The sequence below is a fragment of the Acyrthosiphon pisum genome, chromosome A2, assembly GCF_005508785.2.
Source record: "Acyrthosiphon pisum isolate AL4f chromosome A2, pea_aphid_22Mar2018_4r6ur, whole genome shotgun sequence".
NCBI lineage: Eukaryota > Metazoa > Arthropoda > Insecta > Hemiptera > Aphididae > Acyrthosiphon > Acyrthosiphon pisum.
The window spans coordinates 60954527-60978172 of record NC_042495.1 but is presented as its reverse complement, the minus strand read 5'-3'; the positions used below and the strand labels follow the sequence as shown (position 1 = coordinate 60978172).

The following is a 23646-nucleotide window of genomic DNA, read 5'->3' as shown; positions in this document are numbered from 1 at the left end:
TAAAATAATCTTTTTTGTTAAATGTTGAAGTAAATATTACCGTTATTACCGTCAATTTTATTCAACTTTAACAACATTAAAGTTAGTTTATATGTGGTCCAATTTTGATTCTGAAAAAAAATTTTAATCGACAGAAAATAGTCTATAGATCGTACGGAACATTTTATAAAAATTGAATATTATTTATTGAATATTATATTATATTGTGAACTGTAATAATTGAAAACTAGAAAATATGAACTTTTTCAAATCAAAATTAAAATTAAAATTAAAAACAAATAGTGTTTAGTATGATCGACGGATATTTTTTTGCTGAATTCAAATATTTATTTTAAAAATCAGACAACGTTAACTAACTTTAATTTTGTCAAAACAATAATAATTAGCAAGTTGTCGTAAAATTTGTTTAGTGAATTTTATATTGTTATCGAGTACTTGACACTTGCATGCGCGTACGAGAGTGATACTGCATTGAATTTCACTTAATCTAATTTAATAATCATTTACAAGTTAGGTACAACTAACACATAGATCCCGGGCGTCAAAGACGAGATTACAAATTTCCTAGATGTTACCCCTTAAATAATAGTCGTAGCCAGGAAATATATTTTGAGAATATACTTTGTACACCTGATAACATTATAAATATAACATTATTCGGGTTTATTTTTTGTATTGTTTCATAATTGTCACAATTATTTTAAAAAATGTGCATACTTTAAAAGACAGTTATTCCTGAAGACTGAAAAACGTTATCGTGTTGGTTTGGTCTAAAAATATTTTATCAATAATAATAGAATATAAACGAAAACTGATTTTAAAACTGGAAAAACGGATAAAAAAAACTTCTGGTAAGACCTGGAATCTCTTCATTATAGAAAAAAAGATGTGGCATAATTATTTTTATTAGCTCTTAAGTTTAAACAATTGTTGGCTACATATATATGGTCTGATATTACAGCCTGTAGGAGCTAACCAATTTAACAAGGGAGTTGGAGAATATCATTAATAGGGCAGGCTACTATTTCAACTCCAAACATGTTCCACGACAGTTGATCCACATTTTCTAGCATGGTTAACGAGTATTATATTAAGCCCACATCTCACAATTATCTCTTTGTATTAATAATAATAACTCATGAATTACATTTGTAAGGTAACAAATGAAATTGAAATTAATTAAATCGTTATTAATAAAACTAACAAAATAACTATTTTAAATAATTATACGTTTAATAAGTTTAAACGACAATAACGTTTATTGTATTATTAAATGTAATAATACATCATTTTCTGTACCTGGAGTTCTGCGCTTTCTTTGTTGTCACTTATACTTTCATACGACGGATCAGAATGTTTTTGTTTACTATTGAACTTCAGCTTTTGTGTAGTTATTTTATGAGAAGACGTCTCTTCCACCTTGTGTTCTCCTTTGTATATTATCAAAGCCTGTAGATAAACAAGCAAAAAATGTATACTAAATACCTTAAACTTAAATACTTATTATAAGTTGAATGTACGTCAAATAAGAGTTGCACGTTTTCTTAAATATTTTAAGTAACAAATTAATTGAAGTTGTTTATCCAAAAATAGTTGATACTCTATACAAGACTACTGGCTAAAATTAAAATAAATATGTAAAGGTAGTACGATATTAAGTAACACGTTACACGTATACCTACAATAATATCAACAATGATTACTACATAATATATTAAATAGTAAGAAAATCGAAAAAAAAAAGGTTAGTAAAAATAGTGTTATAACTTATTGTATTAACTTTAAAGAAACAGTATATTAGAAATAAAATAGACAGCCGTAGTTTTCTTCTAATGTGACTTGAAATGTGACCGCAAGGAAAAAGCTTTTATCATTGTGTAATGGTTATATACTTTTATCATTGTATTTTTTTAGCAGTAAGAAAATCCTTCCACGATAATAAAATAGATAATTAAAATGTAGTTTTATGCAATATGCATTCGTACAGATTAACAAAACGATGCAAAAATAATTGGCCATTGGGGGAATAATATATTCTTCAGTATTCTCGTAGGTAATTAGGCCTGGAGTCATAAACCAATAATTTTTTAGCAAAAAAAAATAATAGTTTAAATAACAAGAATAATAATATTTTATGTTAATGTGTAAATATGTTTTTTGTATGTACAAAGTATCATTACTGAACAAAAAATAAATAAATTACAATGAGCAGAATTAGATTGCCATTATCTTTACAACGTGGAAGTTTATTGCCATGGGATTTGTAGTAAAATTGAATTGATCGCGTTCCTATATTATAGAAGTTTGTTACCACTACTACCTACTTAATAATATACTAATACGTAGATCAAGTTAAAATAAAAATACAATTATAGACGTAGGTAATACGTGTAAATAAAGATAATATTCTAAATTACAGAACTTATTTATTAGTGAAAATATGATATTCATTATTCTCATTCGACACTCCGAATATATAATTTTAGGTCTAGTTCCCTTTTTTTCACATATTATTTTATACGCTATAACATTTTATTTTTCACATTTTCTCAATTATTATATATGGTCCAAGATATATGTGACAATATAGACATATCGGACATATATAAAGTATTTTTTTCCAAATTATATGGCTTATAAATACTTTTTTATTTGATACAATTATAATAACATCTATAGATAGGAGAAAACCCCTAACTATCACGATGTTAGTTTCATGTCCAAATTGTATTATTACCTACTAACATATCATACATGTTAGTTATTGTTACTATTAAAACTTTATGATAATTTATCAAATTTACCATTAATCTTCATTCTTCATGATTATTAATTTAATTATTTTCATCATAATAAAGAACTTTAGTAGGCTAAAATATTTAGTTTGGAAATGACTTGTCAGTTTACAACTGTGTTCATTAAAAAATGTTAGCTAAATATACCTAAACTTTCTGTATGGTGTTTTATATTTGTTAAACTAAAAAGTCTCCGTCGATCGTATTTAAAATAGTTTATGTTTATTTTGTTTCTTTAAAATGTCAACAATTTCAATTTATATCCTTGTTCATTATGGCTTTTAGATCTTTTGAAAAAAACGTTATTTTTTTTTTAAAAACTTGTTGTTTTAAATTTTTTGTCCCGGTTGTAATATAACCTAATAATTTATTAATATGCGGTGAAAAATACAAGAGAATGTACGTTTATTCTATATGTTATTGAAATATTAACGCAGGCGATGGTTTTATTTATTTATTCACTAAAATATATACCTAACTGTAATGAATTATCTATTGTTTTTCAGCGAGAGACAAATAAGTACTAAAAATACCAACAATATGAGTATATAATATAGGATAAGTTAAAAAAAATATTTTTGTAGAAAATATCTAACACAATGCCAACAATCAACATGCATCCACACGTATTCCATTTTTACAATAAAAATAACTCAACATAGTTTATTTTAAATGTAATAAGTACTTCTTCTTTTGTATCGTATTTTTTTTATAAATGACGTATAAGTGATATATATTATATAGTTATATATAATATATATATAATATTAATACAATTGTTAATAATTTTTTCCATATTCTCAGCTTATAATAGATATACAAATTTATGAACAAATAAGTTGAATTCAACATTATCAATCATAATATGAGAAAAATAATAATTAGGTACGATTCTATTATAATGATGATTTGGTTTTATTTCCATATTATTTAATATTTTAAATGATAGATCAAATATAATATAAATTACTTGTAATATTAAGTAATAACGGTAATTGTATAGTAATACTATTAATATAAACAGACTATTATTATTTTTAAACAGTTTAGCATTACCTATGTAAAATAAATATTTTGTTTTTAACTTGCAAAATATATTTGAATATTTAATAAATTATGGGTACTTCAAGACTTCTTATAAACTTACAATTTTTATTATTTGTATCATTATTCTAACATTACTTGTAAGTTGTAACAACTTATTAAGAGATAAGTACATAACTACAGCATTATTATGTGAAATACATTTTTCCCCTGAATAATAAAATTACCTACCATTACACATCGATTGAAAAATAAAAACTAATTAATATAACACTTGGTAATAAGTAATAACTAATAAGTTCTTGGTCATGCTTTTTTTTTCTATAAACTACTCAAACTAAGTATATTTGTACTATTTTTTTTTTCTTTACCTTACTGCCAAATAAAAGTCCCAGTAATACGGTTGCTGTAAGTTGAGCGTGACAAAAAAATATGACGTATTGTAAATCTGGATTAGCTGGGTATTTTAAAAATATCCTGAAAATTGATTAAAATATATATTTTATTAAGTATATTATATGACATATATACACGGTGAAGACATAAGACCATAATATATCCATAAATAAGTCATTTTTAAGTTAAAAGAAAAAAATACTTTTTAGTATTAAACCATAATAGAGATTAATTTTAAGTATACATATATGATAAGATGTAAAAGAAATATTTAAATAAAAGAAATATTGATCAAATTTATTTATTTATATATTAAATATAATCTGATAATGACTTTAACTACTTATCTTAAAAATATACCTATTCTGGAAACATATTTTTCCCGACACAATCGGTATATTATTGAAATATATGGACAATTATTGTAATTAAGAACAATTTGAATGATTTTATTTAATTTTTAAAAAAACGTGTATTATGAGTAAATATATTTAGGAAAAGTAGAAGTTAAACAGCTTTAAAAAATAATAATTTTTTTTTTATTAATCAGATTTTAATCTATAAATTATTATATCTCAACAATTACAAAAAGAAACAAAAAATGTATATCATATTATAAAAGTGACAAGGTAAATCGGAAAAGGATAATAATAATAATATAATATATTTTTATATATATTATTAAGTTAAAATAATAATATTTAATTAATTTAAGTTAACAATTAGTTATTATTTATTATTTATTAATTATATTTAAGTTTAATAATTATTTTGTACAAGAAAGTGTTATAAGTAATTTGTTACTTTATGATGCATCAAATTTAAGTCTGTAGAGTTTTTGTAAACTTAAATATCGGTAAGAGCTAGTACCAAAACTTGACTATTTAAATTTACAAAATATATTATTGTTTTGGGAAACGTAGAGAATACCAAGATTTACCAGAATACCAGGATTTTCAATTTACGTGCAACATTTTATAGCTTTATATTTTTGATACTAAAATATACAATACTATTATAATTTATAAATAATAATTGTTTTTTTTTTTTCATTTAAAGTACAATGACTGAGAATCATTAAAGAATGCAAAATTGTGCCAATGTATAATTTTTTAAAAATATTACCTATTTCACTATAAAATAATCAATCTATATAATATACAATATATGTATCTTTATCTATATATATATATGTTATTAGGATATTAGATGAAGTATAAAAATAAAAATAAAATTATTCAACTAAACATTTTATTTTTATTTTTGAAATCATTTATCAATATACCTGATAGATATTATTAATATGTTTTCAGTCTTCGAATCGTACGTTCAATGGACAACAATTATAAAATTTTAATAAATTAAAAACTGAATACGAAATTAATGAGCAGAACACATACGAATTCACTAAATCAATTTCACATATTTTTATAAAACATCGCTAACAATTTGTATTTTGTATTTTCGAACGGCCAAATGCAGGCAAATATTGGTGCTGCAAAATTAAGTTCAGTTATGTTACAGTATTTATAGAATACAATAACATAATTATTCATTAATCATTATGCTATTATAGGTATTTAACATAATATTATGACGTCATGTTTTGAGATTCAAAGATTAAATTGAAATATTTTACCGTTTAAATTACATGCAAGAAATTGAAATATAATTATTCTTTGATGCTAATAATGTCAATAATAGGTATACCGTTAATAGTAAAAAGTGTATGCAGTCATGTGGCTAGAAACTAATCTAAACTTTGCATGAATTATTTAAATGTTATTCCATTATTTCAGCTCATCAATACACTATAATATACTTATGTTATATTAACGTTTATGTGTCGTGTATACCTATGTATTTGTACGAGACTATTAAATTAAATCCACTCATTTCAAATGGAGTGCACATTGTTTACAGAATAAACGGGAAAGGAATATTATTAAAATTGTATTGTGTAAATATCTGAATTCAACAAACATATGAAAATAACTAATACCATTAATATTAAATTTCTGAAATTAATAAATTGATTTAAAAAAAATATGTGTATAAAAAGCGCGAAATAGGAAAAGCACAATGGTGCAGATGTCTTAAAATGTTAAAGCAATAGTACATCGAACAAAAATTCTTTATGGAGCTCAATTTAATAAAAAAAAAATATATACTTGTCTAAGAACGTGTTTTTGACACTACTTTTTTCTAGTACCTAACTTTTCCAGATGATTCTCTCAAAAAACATTGTGAAGTTTGCACAACTATATTACTAAACAATCAAAATAAATAGAAAAATATAATATGTTTTTTCCAATATTGATGTCATATATATACAAATTGGATTTTTTTTTAATATAAAAATATTTAACTAAAAATAACCTACCCTTTAATACTTTTTAATTAATTACAAAAAATATTATTATGCTCTGAAGTCTTTGAAACAAAATTAAATCCAACATGTAATAATATTCAGCATTCGGCACACTCTACATTATAATATTGCAATTGATTTTCATCAAATTTATTTCGTGAACGAATAACGACGAGTGGTTAGTTTCCGAAAAAAATACTAACAATAATTTGTCACGTTGGATATTCAACAGTTAGGGTTATTATACTGCTCAAGGCAATTGATGGAATTTCAAAAAATTAAAAGGTATATACACGTAAATAGTTTTTTTTTTTATATGATTAATAACTTTCTGATAATTATTATTTTTTTTTTTTAAATTTTAATTTCATCAATCATAATATTAACCTATTATTAATGACCATAAATATAATTAAAAATAAATTTAACAAACGGTTTATTTAACGAAACTAAAGCTTTAAGAATATTTAAGTACAATATTAATAATTAACATAAATTAAAATACCATTAACAATTAAAATATATGTATTTTAAGATTAAAAATATTATTTGTCTTTGATAAAACAAATATTATATTATTAAGATACAATTAATATAACTGTTATTCGTGATAAAGTTTTTTTTTAAATCTAACAATACTATTATCATTCATTCTCAAGATTTTTGTTTATAAAAACTTTATAATTAAAATAAACATAAAATGTAATCGATACAAATTATAATGTACCTATAACATTATTATTTAACTTTACTTACACTACTATCAAAATATCAAATATGGCAGTACCTACAGTATATTATAATATTATGAAAATAGCCAGTACCTATTAATTATATTTAGTAATTTATTAGTTTATTCAAAATGGGGTTTTGAATAAGACAATAATTATTAGTTTCATTTTTATTGTACCAAATTATTACTTATTATTATTAAGTTATATATTAAACAATTTGAAATCTAATAACTCAGCAGTACACTTTATACATGAATACATGTATATATTACAACTAGTAATTTAATATATTGTGACAAATTGTGTAATACTTACATGGAAACATTGAGAAATACGGACATGATAAACTCATTATATATGGCTATAGAAATAAACCGACTTTCATTGAAAGCAGACGGCGTTTTTCGAACCATTACACACAACCGGATACCCCAAATTAAGAACAAAACTTCAACTAAAAATAAGAAAACATTTTAAAAAAAACATGCTGCATAATATTTGATCAATAATAATATTTGAATCTTTAAATATCAATACAAATATTATTATTGATCAAAATAAGCTGTTGATAAAAACAAATTAAATATAAATTGATATAACATAATATCATATCATAATAAATAACAATAATACTTTATTTTTAGACTTAGTCCGAGATTTTTCACTCTGCTAATTAATTTTTATTATGAACATTGTGCATTATAATATAATATACGATAAAATATTGTGTTTTGGACAGATTCTTAGATTTGATGTTCAAATGTATTACTTCATTAGTACGTACTTTAGTAGTGATGTAATAGAGTCATTAAATATAATGAATACTTACGAATAGAAAACGAGTGATCCCACCAATCTGTGGGACAAATATCTGTTTTAAGGTTGTCTGCTGTGCGACCGACAATCGTGTGTGGTGGAGACACCATGGTCCTGATGAACAGTATTACGGTGACAAATGCGATCATTAGAAGCAGAAGTTTAATTAGCTGCTTGTCAGTGATGCGAACGGTCTTCGCTGAGTTCACTTTGAACACTTGAGATACTCTGTGAATGGAATAAGAAAACTATTGCTGTTTTGTAATGATGTAAATTAATAAATTAACATTTAAAAACACACCTAAATTATCTTTTTGTATCTACTCCAAAAATTTTAATGTTAAACCACCATTTTATTATATGCATTAGATGTGTAGTGTATAATATGTGTTACAAATTATTATATTTTATAGACGGAACTAAACTTCAAAGAATACCATAATTTATTTATTTTCTGTGGATGAAATAAAATGTCAATTATCTTGTCAATATTTGACAAAGATGAAAATCAACAATTGTACTTTGCTGTCGACATGGAAATCCTAAAGTTGCACGACTCAAAACCGACACGAATATATATTTTACATCTCAGTATTAAACTATAAGGATCAGGAAAATAAAAAAAAGTTGATTCAATTGTATTACCTAATACCTATATGTATGCTGTTAGTATACACACACTATGTGAGTTTAGGAGTTGAATATCATAGTTGAATAATTAATGACTAGAAAATAAGTAGAAATGAGCAACAATGTTATTTTTAAAATACATTTGGAATAAAATATTGATTTCACATTATATAGTCAATGTCAAAATTTAAAATGGTTTTATCAAAAAAGTTGTAATTAATTTCTATATAAAATTTAATAGCTTTAAAAAGTTTTTACTACACAAAACATTGGATTAAGTCAAATCAAAGAAAAATTAGTAAAGATTATCATATTATAAACAAAAAAAAAAAAAAAATTATTTAACTTTCTGACGTTAAACTAAAATAATTTTAGTATGACAATTATTTCATTCATAATTCAATTTAATTTTGCTCCTTGTATCTTCAATAACAATATTATCTATGATGAGGTACAATAATATTATTTACTTTAGTATTGTAATGATTAATGATTAGGAAGATACGCTTAGCATGTAAATATATTATTTATAAGAGTTCTTTGACAATCTCTGTGTATATAATTATCACAATGAGAGAATTCATGCTAATAATTTTAACAAAGCACAGTAGATATAATTAAATTAAGTTCAAAGCGTGTTTAATATTATACACGAATATATATTATATTATATTGTGATAAAAATAATAATTAGATTGTCATAATTATTATTATGAGTATGACTAGTCCATGACTGATTAATGAATATGCTTATAACATAATATTATTCTAATAATTCGGGTTCAATAAACACATTATAAATATGCATAAACACATTTGAACGAGGCAAAATTATATTTTATCAAGTTAGGGACCCAATAAACGGATACAGCGGATTAAAGTTGAAGATAGAAGTAAATGGCTATTTATTAGCTAAGCGGAAAACAGAACCTTTAACAAGGAATTATTTCCGAAACTACAGGGGACCTACTATTAAAAGGAAGTAAGCGAATAAATTCACCTCCAAGTTTTCAACATGAGTGCGCCGTATGTGAGGGAAAATCCAATTTCCCTCAGCCAAAACCGTGCAGTGCACGTTACTAGATTTGGTGTTGGGTACATGACGATGATCTGCAAAAAATAAAATATAATAATAAAAACACTATTGGTAATTTTACTATAATTGTAATTATATTCGTGAGTAAACGGTTCAATTTTATTTTTAGAAATTAGTCTAAGTCAGCTAGTGCCTATATAGTGCCTGAGTAAAAAAAATTCTAAGTGAAAATCTTAAATTTTAATCTATCGTATAGGTAATTTATATTTTTTTTGTATTCTGATTCAAGCTTGATTAGGTCAATACAATAATATAGGCTTAATCGTTTACGTCTGCATTATTTTTAAAATGTTAAATTTAAACATTGTAGAATACACTGATATCTGCGATTAAATGGTCCACGATAAAATAATACACATATTAGTGAAACTTCAATTTCGATTTTAAAAATAAATATAATTAAACAGAAAACCAAAGAAGGTCTTGAAACTTAATTATTTCTAACCTACAATATGAGAATATTGTGGGACCTGAAATGGGGAATAGCTCCACTGGGATTTGGTTGCCTCCCGTAATTTGTTTTTAGTTACATTCTTAGATTGAAACTATCATAGGCTATTTCTAAGATTTGATTCACATTCTTATGTTGTGTACTTGAACCATTAGTAGCTATGCTCCCCCTCCCCCGTGCCTATGAGTACAATAAGTATTAAAATTTAAAATTTAAATAAATTATCAAATTAATAGATTTGAGAGTGAAATATTTTGAAACTGAGATAGTTTGAAATATTTGAACTCTACTAAAAATTGAGATTGGATTTTTAACCACACTCCATAGTGTCATAGACCCCTTTTCCAAAGTATGTTTTAAAAGAGTTTTGTAAATTGTAATTTTTTTTTTTTAGTTTATGAGATAATGTCTGCAATATTGATACGTTTTTTTTTAATCAAAACGTTGTTACACGTTGGATCTTCGGTGTCGTCATAGCTTACCGTTGTATACATAAAAAAAGCTCCCAAGATTATAATCTGTAACAACACTGGACTAGCGGCTTTTACAATCTGAAACATAAAATATGAAATTCATTCAAATTCAATTTCTGAACAATATATTCATTATTTACAGTACACAATAAAAAGTTTAAAAAAAATACAAGATGACAGTTTGATATTATAGTACGAAGTACGTGTATTTGCTATAATACAATTTCAGTATCAATTATTCTTTTTTGATCTATCTTTTTTTTTTGTTATTTTAAATGTTGTCATTGTTATGAAATTTCATTGAATTTAAATAAATAGAAGATTGAGATATTTCAGCAAATACCTACACGTATTTATAATAATGAAATTAAGAAAATAAATATTTTCGTTTGATATATTATATATTTTATACCAATTCACAAATAAATTGTTTACTTAAAAAATAAAACCATCTATACAACGTAGTATAATATGAAGATTTATAAAATGATTTTCTGATTAAGTTATATATTTTTTAATTCAACATAGAAATGCATATTTTATATTACATTACAAAATAATTTTAAATTATTTATGAAACGTTTAAAGCATGTTTTTATTTTTATATTACAACCTATAGGGTACGGTATATTATACTGGCCAAAAGTACGTCGTATAAAAATCATAGGTATAACACGAAAATTTAATATATTTATTGGTTATAATATTGAAAACAGTTATTAAATAATGTACCTAAAGCAATTTAATATTTATAAATAAATAACATATTTAAATTTTTTATATGAAGTAATATATAAAAGACCTAAACATACATTTCTTAAATATTTTTTTAAAATATTTTCTATGGAGTAACATTTTTCTTAAATACATCATCATGTATGTGACGCTACTATAGCTACGCCTATATAATCTTCGGCATTGTATTCGTCCATATATTTTTAGTTTATTTGTGAGTTCCTTAACCTATAAGCTCTTGAAATATGACATGAAAACATGGTTGAGCACTTTGTGAACATTATCAGTCAGTCATTTTAGACAGAAGGAAATTCAATATTTATCGAATATTGATATGAATTGCGGAAAGTGATTTTTTTCGCTTAGAACTTTTTACCCAATTTCGGTATTAAACTTAAAATTTTATACCTACTTAATTGTATATTCAATATACTTGAAATTATATCATTGACATAATGTAAATATATTTTATATATTATATACTATGAGAAGACTTGGGTACCCATAGTTAATTATACAATCTTCACTATTTTTAAACCATTTAAATTTTTTGAAGCACAGTAGGCATGCTGAAACCGTGAGAAACACTATTTATTAATAAAAATTTTTCATTTTTCTTTAAATTTATAAATAAACTAGCTAACCCCGTGCGCTTAGATTCCTGTTAAAAATGCCAACTTTATATGATTCAAACTTTGTTCAATTCGTTATTTAATATTCGGTGGTAATGGTGTTCAAAACTTAAAAATGTTCATCGCCATCTTGAGTCTCAAAAAAAAAAATAAGGTATAGCACTTTAAAATGCGAATATTGGAAAATGCTTTCTTAGTGCACACTTTCATGGTGGTACGAAGGTACCGTGAAAGTTGCAAGCCTCAATCTATCATCGTCTAGACTCTACATTTATCAGTCAGTGAGTCAGTCAGGATACTTTTGATTAGTGATTACATCATATTATTATAGGCTATATCCATCCCGACCAGCGTTGCCTGTGAGACACAAATGTGATATGCGAATAGTATATTATCAGGTAGGCTTTGTGCGTACACAAGAGTATAATTTCTAACTCTAAAGTTTCAAAGTTAAACCAAGTTGGTCCTTTTTCCAACTTACAGTGGGTTAGATATAATGTGCTATCTGGTGTTTTTGGAAATAGCTGTATAATATGACTTCGACACGGAAAAATTATCAATTAATAATCTCGTTTTGGTGTAACCCAGTTCGGATTGTAATACACCAGGATATATAATGTGCCAGAAATCTTTGTGGAAGTTTACTCAACACATGCATGCGTAGCGTCCTCTTAAAATAATATATTCTTATTTATTTTAGTTATGTATTTATAAATTTATAATATATATAAAAATATTGATTTTCTGTTAAAAAAAAAAGTTAAAACTTTAAATATATTTATAATCAACAAAGTTTTAATATTTCATATTATTATATTAACCCTAACGAAGATATTTTATTACTTTCTAATCATAATAATTATTAATTAATTAATAATGACAATAACATCTTTGATTTTTGAATCAGAGGTCAGACAAAAAAAAAAAAACAAAATTATTAGAACATCTTTAACACCAATATATATTTTTTATTTATCTCTAAATCTAAAAAGGTGGAAAAACTTGATATGTGATGGATCCAAAAACCTTTGACGTATATGATGATAAACAAGATTTACTTCATCGACTAAAAAAAATCTAAAACATAAGTCAGCTCTCTATCTTTCTTCCAGAACCCGCTGTCAAAGGGTACTGTCTTTATGATACTCTTTCATTGTCTTAAAGTGGTTTTTTTACAAAATAGGTGAGAAATGTCTATTATGCGAAAGGAAATTTATGTATAATGTACAATTATTGGCAGTTATTCCACATTGTATTTTATTCTTGTATAAAGTCATATTTGCACGATCTATTTCAATATGTGGTTAGGTCTATATTTGGTCCATAAAAATGTTCAATGTAATATAATATAATACAATAATTATATCGATGTTACATAAATATAATACATTGAATCCATACAATACAATTATTGATAAAACTATTTTTTTTTTTTTAGTTTCTTAGTGGAGCAATAGACGTATTAAATTTACAATCTTGTGTGTGTTTTTTTAAATGTTTGTGTTTGTCCCCAGTTTTTGGAACAGTAAAAAAAACTTGAATCTTTAAATTATTTGAAGGTGGTTTCTGGTGGTAGAATATTGTATCAAATTGTAATAACTAAACAATTCTCAGTACTTAAAAAATAATAATTAATGATTAACCGGAATAATCACGCAAAACTAGATTTTGACAAAATATAACTTTTTTTTTACTAAAAACTTGTCTAATTGCATTAAGCCACTATGGACATACATTTTATATGAGCAACTCCAAGTTAAAATATTGAAAACAATCGATTCTTACATTTAAAATAATGATTTCTCCTTAAACGAGTTTTGTTATTTTGCTGAAATAAAAAAAATAATAATCCTGGAAACTTAGAACACTCCACTATTACTTATGTAACATACGCACATTGAATTATCCAAAATATTTAGATTGATTTATACCTTTTTATAGACATTATAGATTTTAGATTTTTTTCCATAAATCTTAATAAATATTTGTATGCTTGAAAATGTAATGCCTGACGAAAATTCGTTGCGTTCTGCTTGTAAGAACATTAAATTATTAGTATGCAATATAAAAGATTTATTTTTATTAAAAATTAGATCAACCTATTCTAATATTACTAATGGAAAAATTCAAACCGTCTCCATTCAGAATCGTTTTTCGTATATAAATATATAATGATGAAATTGATTCAAAAATTAACACATCCTTTACAGTGACCTACTCAATGTCGAAGACACAATGTATACTAGATTTAATAGTTGATACCTATACTATAGTAATATAATTATGGCAGAGTGAATTTTTCAAGTTCAATGTGACTTTTATGTATTTGTCCTGTATAAGTAACTGATAATAGTATGTACTTAATAATATGTAAGTAATTATAAATCATTGTTTTTCTTTAAATTAATTTCGTAAAAGATACGAAGCACCAGAATGACTAAAAAAAAAATACATATAATAATGTCTTTGTACTGTACATTTATAATAGCATTCATTTAAAATCCAGTGACTAAAGTATATAATATGTTGAGTGTACAGATAGACGAGTTCCCACCAAGTGCCAGTAATGGAATAAAATACTTTGGCACAACAGGATACGATGTGCTTAAAATGATTAATATAGGGCACCCAACGGAGTTTGAAATCAACTACAAGGTGGGTGATTAAAGCTTGAAATTTGAGAGGAATAATGCAATATAAGCTGTCATAAGATATTGTTGGTTAGATATAATATGTTTCGCTTGTTGATATATAAACCGAATAAATCAGAGATAAGAGAATATATTTATTGTTTATTCATATTTACTATTTAGTATAGATGCTATTGGTAGATACGTTTTCAAAATAACACAAGTGGAAAGAAAGTAACTTTATAAATTGTTAGTTGTTTAGGCTTTTAGATTGAATGTTATCCACCTATAAGTTCACTAATATTATTTGAAAAAAGCTTCAAAGTTTGCAGTGGTAGACTTTTCGCAAGTAAGTTTTATCAAGGTTTTTATTATAATCTATATTTCAGACAATTATTTATTAGAATCAGTAAACCCAAGTAATCACGTACAATTTTTATATAAATTGTTTAAAAGTTAGGTTGATGTTACTGACATACAGTGCGTTATCTTTTACCGTAAACTATAATATTACTGTGGCTTGGCGTGAATCGTTGGCTGCGATCAGTCACGCAACGTAATGAGAGTAAGTAACAGCCACTGCCACTAATTCCCGGATGGGTGACCACCCGCACAAAAACATTGCCATACATACACGTGTTGTCAACCAATCGTACCAACCATCCTAAACCTACTGTATCAACCCTACCAACCTTACAGGCTAATGACCTCAGTCGTCGAACTCTTAAATCCAATAAAAATAATAATAATATTACTGTACATACCGTAAAAAAATAAACCCAGAACTAACACTAGAACCATCGTGGATTGTTATGCCCAAGTTTGTTTTATTTATTTTCGTTATAAAATTACTAATTATAAATATATTTTAATAGTAATTCATTCGATATTTTATACATTTAGAGTATGTTAAATTAAAACTGAAGATGTCTTACAGTGACCATATTATTGATTAGGGTCCCTCGAAACCTATACTATACAACAGAGTGACTTCCAGTATTTTCAAGTAAGTATGATTTCGTTCATTAGGCATCAGGGAATTACTGTAACCTTATGGAAACAGACCACGTATTTTATTGCGATCAATTGTCAAAATAAAACTGCTTTCTATTATATATTCTTATGTAGGTGCAATTGGAGTATAAAACGATTATTAACGAACTCCAAAATATAGGTAGGTACTCATAAAACGCTTATTGTATATATTTTTTTTTTAACACAAGTTATTTGGCAGTTATAATATTATAGCTTATAATGAATATAGATGTAATTATAATATTGTTAAATGATACGTAAAACGTGTAGAATACCTAAACATCGATAGAAGTAACATAATATTTTGTTTCATATAACTAATTTAATATCCATGTCATTATAAACATGTGAAGTGTAGCTAAATAATATATGCATACAATTATATCATTAACTTTGAATTACAAAGTTAGTGGTGATTTGAATTTCAAAATAAAAAAGGTTAGAACACAATGCATTTTTCTAATATTATTTGAATACTATGAATATATATTACCTTGAGATCACTATATTTGAACGTAAATATAGCTACCATTGGTAGAAATCCGATCACTAGGAGCGTTAATAATAGTATTGTGATTCGAAGTATAATGTCGTAGGTGGCGATGCATGGACTAAAATCGACGCAATCATCACAACCTTCGGCACATTTTTTACATTGAAAGTTCATTTCGATGTTGTACGTATTTGGTTTTCCCTTAAAAAAAATTCAAAAAAGATAGATAAATAATGGATCAATAATAGGTATGTCAACATCTATTGGGAGTATTCAGAATAAGTCGTTCACTACACTCACCAACATAAGCTTTTCGTACTCTTCTTCTACTACGATGCCATTGAACGACTTTTCGGTGCTTGTGATATTTGGAAAATAATATCCTTTACGGCACACACACTTATAACTTCCACGACGAAAGCCAAATCCAGCCAACGAGACACACTATAAAAAAAAAATGATATAATGTATATAAAAATATATAATATGTGATATTAATATGTGTATATAACTAGGTAAAATCAAATAGGCACACAGTATGTAAACAGTGTTTTTCATGGTATTTTTTTTTTATCGTAAATACAACCAACCTACTAGCCAATTAAAATCAAATATTCTCATCTACCAATTTTTTAAATCGAATTGAAAACTAACAAAATGGTTTTAATATTTTATGGAAATTGCCAAATCAATTTTTAATATGTTTGCTTTAATTTATAATACAGTTGAGCTATCTTTGATCTTTAAAAACGATGAAAACAATATATTTTTCTATTATGTTTGCTCAGTTAAGTCATAAAATACCATAATTTATTGTTGCGATTATAATTGTGTCTTTTTAATATCATATAATAATGATTATCCAAAAAATCATTTCAAAAATATTAAAATTAGAAAAATATTTATTGACTAACACAAAGAGTAGATCTCTTCGTGCATTATTTGAATGCGATATTAAAGTATTATTTACTATTTGATTAATTATTTAACTCATAAAATATAAAATATGGATGAGTCATGGGTGAATATAAAATAAACTGTGTGGGTTTAAATACTGTTCGTGTACTAAATGTTAACAATCCAATCATGTTTAAAACGTGTTTTTATTATTTATTCAACTACATATATGCTGTTTGACAATTTGTATTCGGTCTGAACATTTATATATAAATATTATAGATCGATTCGTATAGTAATTTGTGAATATATTTCAGAGAAACGAAGACCCTATAAATGTAAATTACAGAATAAAATGTTTATTATCAGTGATAATTTATCACTAATTGAGAAAATTCATATTCGACATGTTTGTACTCATAATACATATTTTATTGGTTTTTTATTGTGTATTACACCAATTACAATAGGGATAACATTTATAGATTTTAAATAAAATACAAAAATATACGTCCTGTTAACGAATTACTTATTTATTAATTTACAACTTTTCATTAAAAATATTTTTTTTTATTCATTAACCCGCGGCAACTTAAGCCATTGGTTGGTTTTTACTGTGTGGGAGGGTACTGTAGGTTTTTAACACGTTATACACAGTTTGGCAGATTTATTAGTGGGCAACCGACGCCTTAGTCCGCTCGGCCACTCCGTGCTCCTAAAAATAATTATATTGTTTAAACTTGTTTAACAGAGTTCTTGATAATTTTAAATGAATACTGTAATATGAATAATGAATGTATTTTATAATCATACGATGTGATTTGTCTATATTCCTATATTCCGATAGGACATAGGGTGTATCAAGGACAGTAGTTTCCATATGAATTAGGAAATAGGTACTCATAATTCAAGAGCAAGAAAAGATTTTCAAAATTGAAATTACGAAACATTTATTATAGTTGTATATAATAATATTATTGGGTGGGTAAGTAACATGTTTTTTTTATTATTATTATTTGAAGAAATCTACAATCTATACATGTTCTTAGTATAATAAGTAGGTTTGATAAGTAACATGTTTAATGGTGAAATTAAACATAATATGCAGTACGTGTTTGACAGCCGGCCGAACCAGACGTACGTTCTGTGTAGTTTGCATCGCGTGTTCGTTTTTAGCTTACCGATAGCGCTGCTTATCTGCTAGCCAACAGTTAAGGTAATTAAAATGACCTTTCATAGTAATTATAACAATAAACCATACGCATAATTATTTAAAAACGACGATATGGACGGAAAAACCATAAAATCGCCAAACTCACTAACGAAAACCTACATGTCCAAATTCCCGGTATCTAGACTTAATACCTCTGGATCTCGCTCTATCGTGATCAACCAAACCAATAAAAACCTCCAAAAGCTAACCACAAAAAAAAATGAACCTCAAAAAATTTCAACAACACCCCTCACTAATCTATCCCAAAAAAAAAAAAAAAAATGGCAAATATTATCCAATGGAACCTAAATGGCTTCTTCAAAAAACAAGAGAAACTCAAAATCATCATTCAGAACCACGATCCTCAAATTATTTGTCTCCAAGAAACAAATTTTAAAAACAACTCCACAGCCCCCCTTAAAAGCTACAAGGGCTTTATCAAAAAAAGAAGAACAGCAGATAAAGTCAGTGGAGGAGTCACAATATATGTCAAATCATACATTCCAACCAAAGAAATTAACATAAACAGTGACCTCGAAACAATGGCATTACAAATCCAACAAAACGATACATACACAATATGTAACATGTACATTCCAAATCAAACGGATCTTCATTTAACAGAAGTTGAAAACATCACACACCAACTCCCAAAACCCTACATAATAGTGGGAGACTTCAATTCACACTACACAATCTGGGGATCAAGCTACACAAATTAAAGAGGAAAGACTATAGAAAAACTTATCTACAACGAAAACTTAGTACTTCTAAATGACACATCTCCAACACATATAAACCTCGGAAACGGCAATTTTTCAAGCATAGACCTATCTTTAAGCATACCTTCAATCGCACAAAGGCTCGAATGGGAAGTACTTCCAGAATTATATAGTAGCGACCACATTCCAATCATGATCAAAATAGAACCAAGACAAATAAACAGTATACACACAAACAAACAAAAATGGAACCTAAAAAACCAAATTGGAATCTATACTCCGATCTTCTAGAAGAAGAAACAAGAAAAATATTCGACTACAACATCATCGAAATTGGAGAAACCACCAAATTTTTACGGACCTAATAACAGACACTGCAAAAAAAATAATAGGCACAACAAATCAATCAAAGAAACCAAGAGTACCATGGTGGAACGACAAAATAAAAGAAGCAGTACAAAATAAAAACCGGGCACTAAGCAATTTTAAGAAAAACAAAACCTCTGACAATTTCATTGAACTCAAAAGACTCAGAGCAAAATCCAAGTTCTTAATAAAAAACAGCAAAAAAGAATCATGGAACCTTTTTACATCAACCATGGATGCAAACACCAACCCATCAGTAGTCTGGAAAAAAATTAAAGCATTAAAAGGATTAAATCGAGACAACGTTATCAGCATAAGAAACAACCACTACACTCTAACTGATCAATCCGAGGTAGCAGAAGCATTTGCCAACTTCTTCCACAAAAACTTCAGTAACAGAATATATGAAGAAAAATTTATAAACGAAGTCAAAATTCCAAATGAAAACATTCAGCCACATTCAACTGTAGATCCAGAAGATCACGACCAGATAAACCTTAACCTCCAAATTACAATGGAAGAGATAGAACAAATTCTCATAAGATGTAACAGTAAAAGTCCCGGCCCGGACACAATCCCGTATAGTTTCATACAAAACACTAACGCAAGAACAAAACAGCATCTTCTCAACATCTATAACTACATATGGAAAAACTAATGTATCCCCGCAGGATGGAGAAAGGGTAATATAATACCTATCCATAAACCAGGCATAGACAAACACTTACTAGAAGGATACAGACCCATCACGCTCCTAAACACAATGGCCAAAATTCTCGAAAAAATAGTTAACTCCCGTTTGATATGGTTCCTGGAAAAATCAAAAATAATATCGGACAAGCAAAGCGGCTTCGCAAATATAGATCCACTATCGATAATCTCACAACCATTAAATCAGAAATAAATAAAACTTTTACCTCAAAACAATACCTTGGTCTAGTAAGCATAGACATCTCCAAAGCGTATGACTCGGTATGGAGACACAGACGCAAATCCTATCAAAAGTAATATCAGACGGTAACATGCTAAATTACATCAAATGCTTTCTTAATTCAAGACATTTCTCGGTCACGCTGGCACACACCCAATTTAAAAACTAAACTCAAATAAATGGAATCCCCCAAGGGCCCTCACTATCGGTTACTCTCTTTTTACTAGCTATCAACGACAAAACTACTACCATAAAAAACCCCGTAATTGCAAACCTCTTCGCAGACGATTTTAACTTCTGGTGTAGAAGCCAAAATCTCAAAACTGTACAGAAACTACTTCAGGATACGACAAACAAAATTTCAAAATGGGTGACCCAAACAGGATTTAAAATCTCTAGCGAAAAATCACAGTGTATGGTCTTCAGCAATAAGAGAGGCCTAAACCACATTGACATCCGGATGAACAACACTGCCATCCCAAATAAAAACACGATAAAATTTCTTGGAGTATATTTCGACATAAAACAAACTGGATACAACACTCAAGTACTGAAACACTACTATCAAGAGGTCTCAACATTATGAAAATGATAAGCCATGTAACATGGGGAGGTGATGAAGCTACTCTCATTAAAATCCACAGACAGGTCATTAGAGCAAAAATCGAGTACGGGGCATCAATCTACCAATCAGCCAAACCAAACCACCTAAAGATAGTAGACACTTCCATAAACTCAAGTATAAGACTCGCCTTGGGAGCTTTTCGTTCAAGTCCCATCGAAAGCATCCGAAATCTGGCATTTGAACCCCCTCCCGATCTAAGAAGAATCAAAAAATCCCTGGTGTACGCAACAAACATTGTCAGAAACCCAGACAACCCTGCAAACAAACATATAAAAGATCTCTCGAGTTACGTCAAAGAATATGAAGTAGACCTAAGCTCAATAATCAAAGTGCAGCCTTACACTTTCCCCCCATGGAACACTAGCTTCGACATCAATCTAGAGTTGACAAAATTCAAGAAAGAAACCACACTTCCAATAATGTAAAAAACCACCTAAACGAAATTCTACAAAAACACAAAAACGACAACTTTTATTTCACAGATGCCTCCAAATCTGAAGAAGGGGTGGGAATAGCAATCATTAACGAAAACCTTACCGCCATTTTTAAACTCCCCGAATGTTGCTCCATCTACACGGCAGAAGCCATAGCAATCCTGAAGACAGTGGAACTCATAATGGAATACGGGAACTCCCGCAAAAACAATGTAATACTTTCTGACTCCCTGAGTGCACTCCCAAAGTCTAAAAAATACTACGAACACAACAGACATAGCAAGGAGCATACAACAACAAATACGTCTTTCAAAAATCCAAGGAACAAACATAGCCCTCATCTGGATCCCTTGGCATAGTAATATAGAAGGGAATGAAAAAGCAGACAAATATTCCAAAAAAGTAGCAACATCTACAGACGCCCAAAAATTAAATATAATAACATTTGCAGATGTAAAAAACCAAATCAAGGATCGTATAAAATTCAAATGGAAAATGCACTGGCATAAACAGAAGACTAAGCTAAGAAGAATAAAAAACACAATTTTCGACTGGCCAAACTTCCCTCCGAGTAGAAGGGATAAGGTACCATTATATAATAACCATGACAAATTATATAGGTGTTATCACAGTTGTACTAGTTTTGCGCAGTAGATACACATCTTCTTCACCTCCAGCCTATATCGTAGTTCTCAACTTCTCATTGGTTTTTTTGTTCTATGTTATATAATATGTATGTATATGATTGACAGCAAATAGGAAGTGGAGAACTACGATATAGGCAAAGTAAATAACGGAGGGTGCGTATCAAAATACTGTGATGATACCTATATAATTTGTCATGATAATAACCAAGTAATTCAAATGTATTTTTAGCTTTTTTTTATGTATATACTATTTATAATATTTGTGGACATCCACAATATAATTATTTATTTTAACTTCTTACTATTTTGGTCTGATTATATTTAAAAAAAAAAATCAATTAGATATTTTCTTCAAAATAAATAATTTACAAATATACTATGTTATAATATATGAATTCAGTTAGATAACCAAACAACTCCCAGTCAAATGCCACTAATAGGTGGCTTCTTATTTCTATTTTCATGTATTTTTGTTCTGTCACCACATACACTTATTGTGCTAAATAGTACAGATTGTGCATATCTCAACAAAAAAATAAATAAATGATTTACAGTTATCATGGAGAGTAACACGTATTACTAATAGAATATAGGTAGGTGTAATAATATTAGATCCCTTTGGTCCCGACTGCATACTTTACTGTTTCATGAATAACTCGGAAATGTTGTCATAAACCATTTACTAAACATTAAACATGTACATCAACAATGTCGTATAGATCAGCTAGACAAATAAAAAATATGGATAACCCAGCAAACAAATGCATGGAATAAATATTAAAAATTCTGAAGAATCCCAAATTTACCTAATGAAAATTGTAAGAAGAAAACCCCAATATTTTCTCCCACGGACAATCCGACAATGTATATCAACAACCAACATAAACATAAAAACAAGAGAATAAAAAAAGAAAACATAAACCCAATAGTATGTGCATATAATATATGTTTCCATAACACAATACAAAAATATTACAATAGTACACACACTTACACTGCAGGTACATCTAAAATATCAAACAGTGCTGGGATAGCAATAAAGTAATCGAAAATACAAAAAAATGTCCTACCTACAAACTTCCACCCGAGTTTTCAATTATACGTCCAATGTATTTGTAAATACAAAACGGTAACACCACATAATTAAAAAAAAGATACAATACATAGCAACTATTTAATATTCAGCGATTCATTTTCTAGTTCAGATACATCGAAAATGCAACCAATCCAACCATTGTATTTACCAAAATTAATCAAAGAAAAATCTACAAATCTCGCTAGATGGGTAGATAAATTGTCTACGTATAAGTACTTAGGGCATAGTGGAATAAATCGACCCCCTCTACCGACACTCCAATTCTGAACAAAAATTAACAACAATAACTTTAATAATAATAATAATATGTTCTTAAATATCAAATCAAACAGAAACACGTCTTGTTAAAATTAATCCTTTCACTGCAACCTGTGTAGTGTGTAT

General features: G+C 27.2%; 1 protein-coding gene across 1 annotated transcript in view; it reads right to left on the bottom strand.

Moving 5' to 3' along the window:
* The window catches only part of LOC100168979 (probable G-protein coupled receptor CG31760), a 268373-nt gene that overhangs the window by 5062 nt on the left and 239665 nt on the right, over positions 1-23646 (bottom strand). The window contains exons 6-13 of the mRNA XM_029489788.1: positions 16632-16775; positions 16332-16532; positions 10816-10884; positions 9787-9896; positions 8170-8384; positions 7656-7794; positions 4211-4316; positions 1300-1449 (exon numbers count right to left, since the gene is read on the bottom strand). Coding sequence (XP_029345648.1) covers positions 1300-1449; positions 4211-4316; positions 7656-7794; positions 8170-8384; positions 9787-9896; positions 10816-10884; positions 16332-16532; positions 16632-16775 — 1134 coding nt within the window. The remainder of the gene's footprint in view (positions 1-1299; positions 1450-4210; positions 4317-7655; positions 7795-8169; positions 8385-9786; positions 9897-10815; positions 10885-16331; positions 16533-16631; positions 16776-23646) is intronic.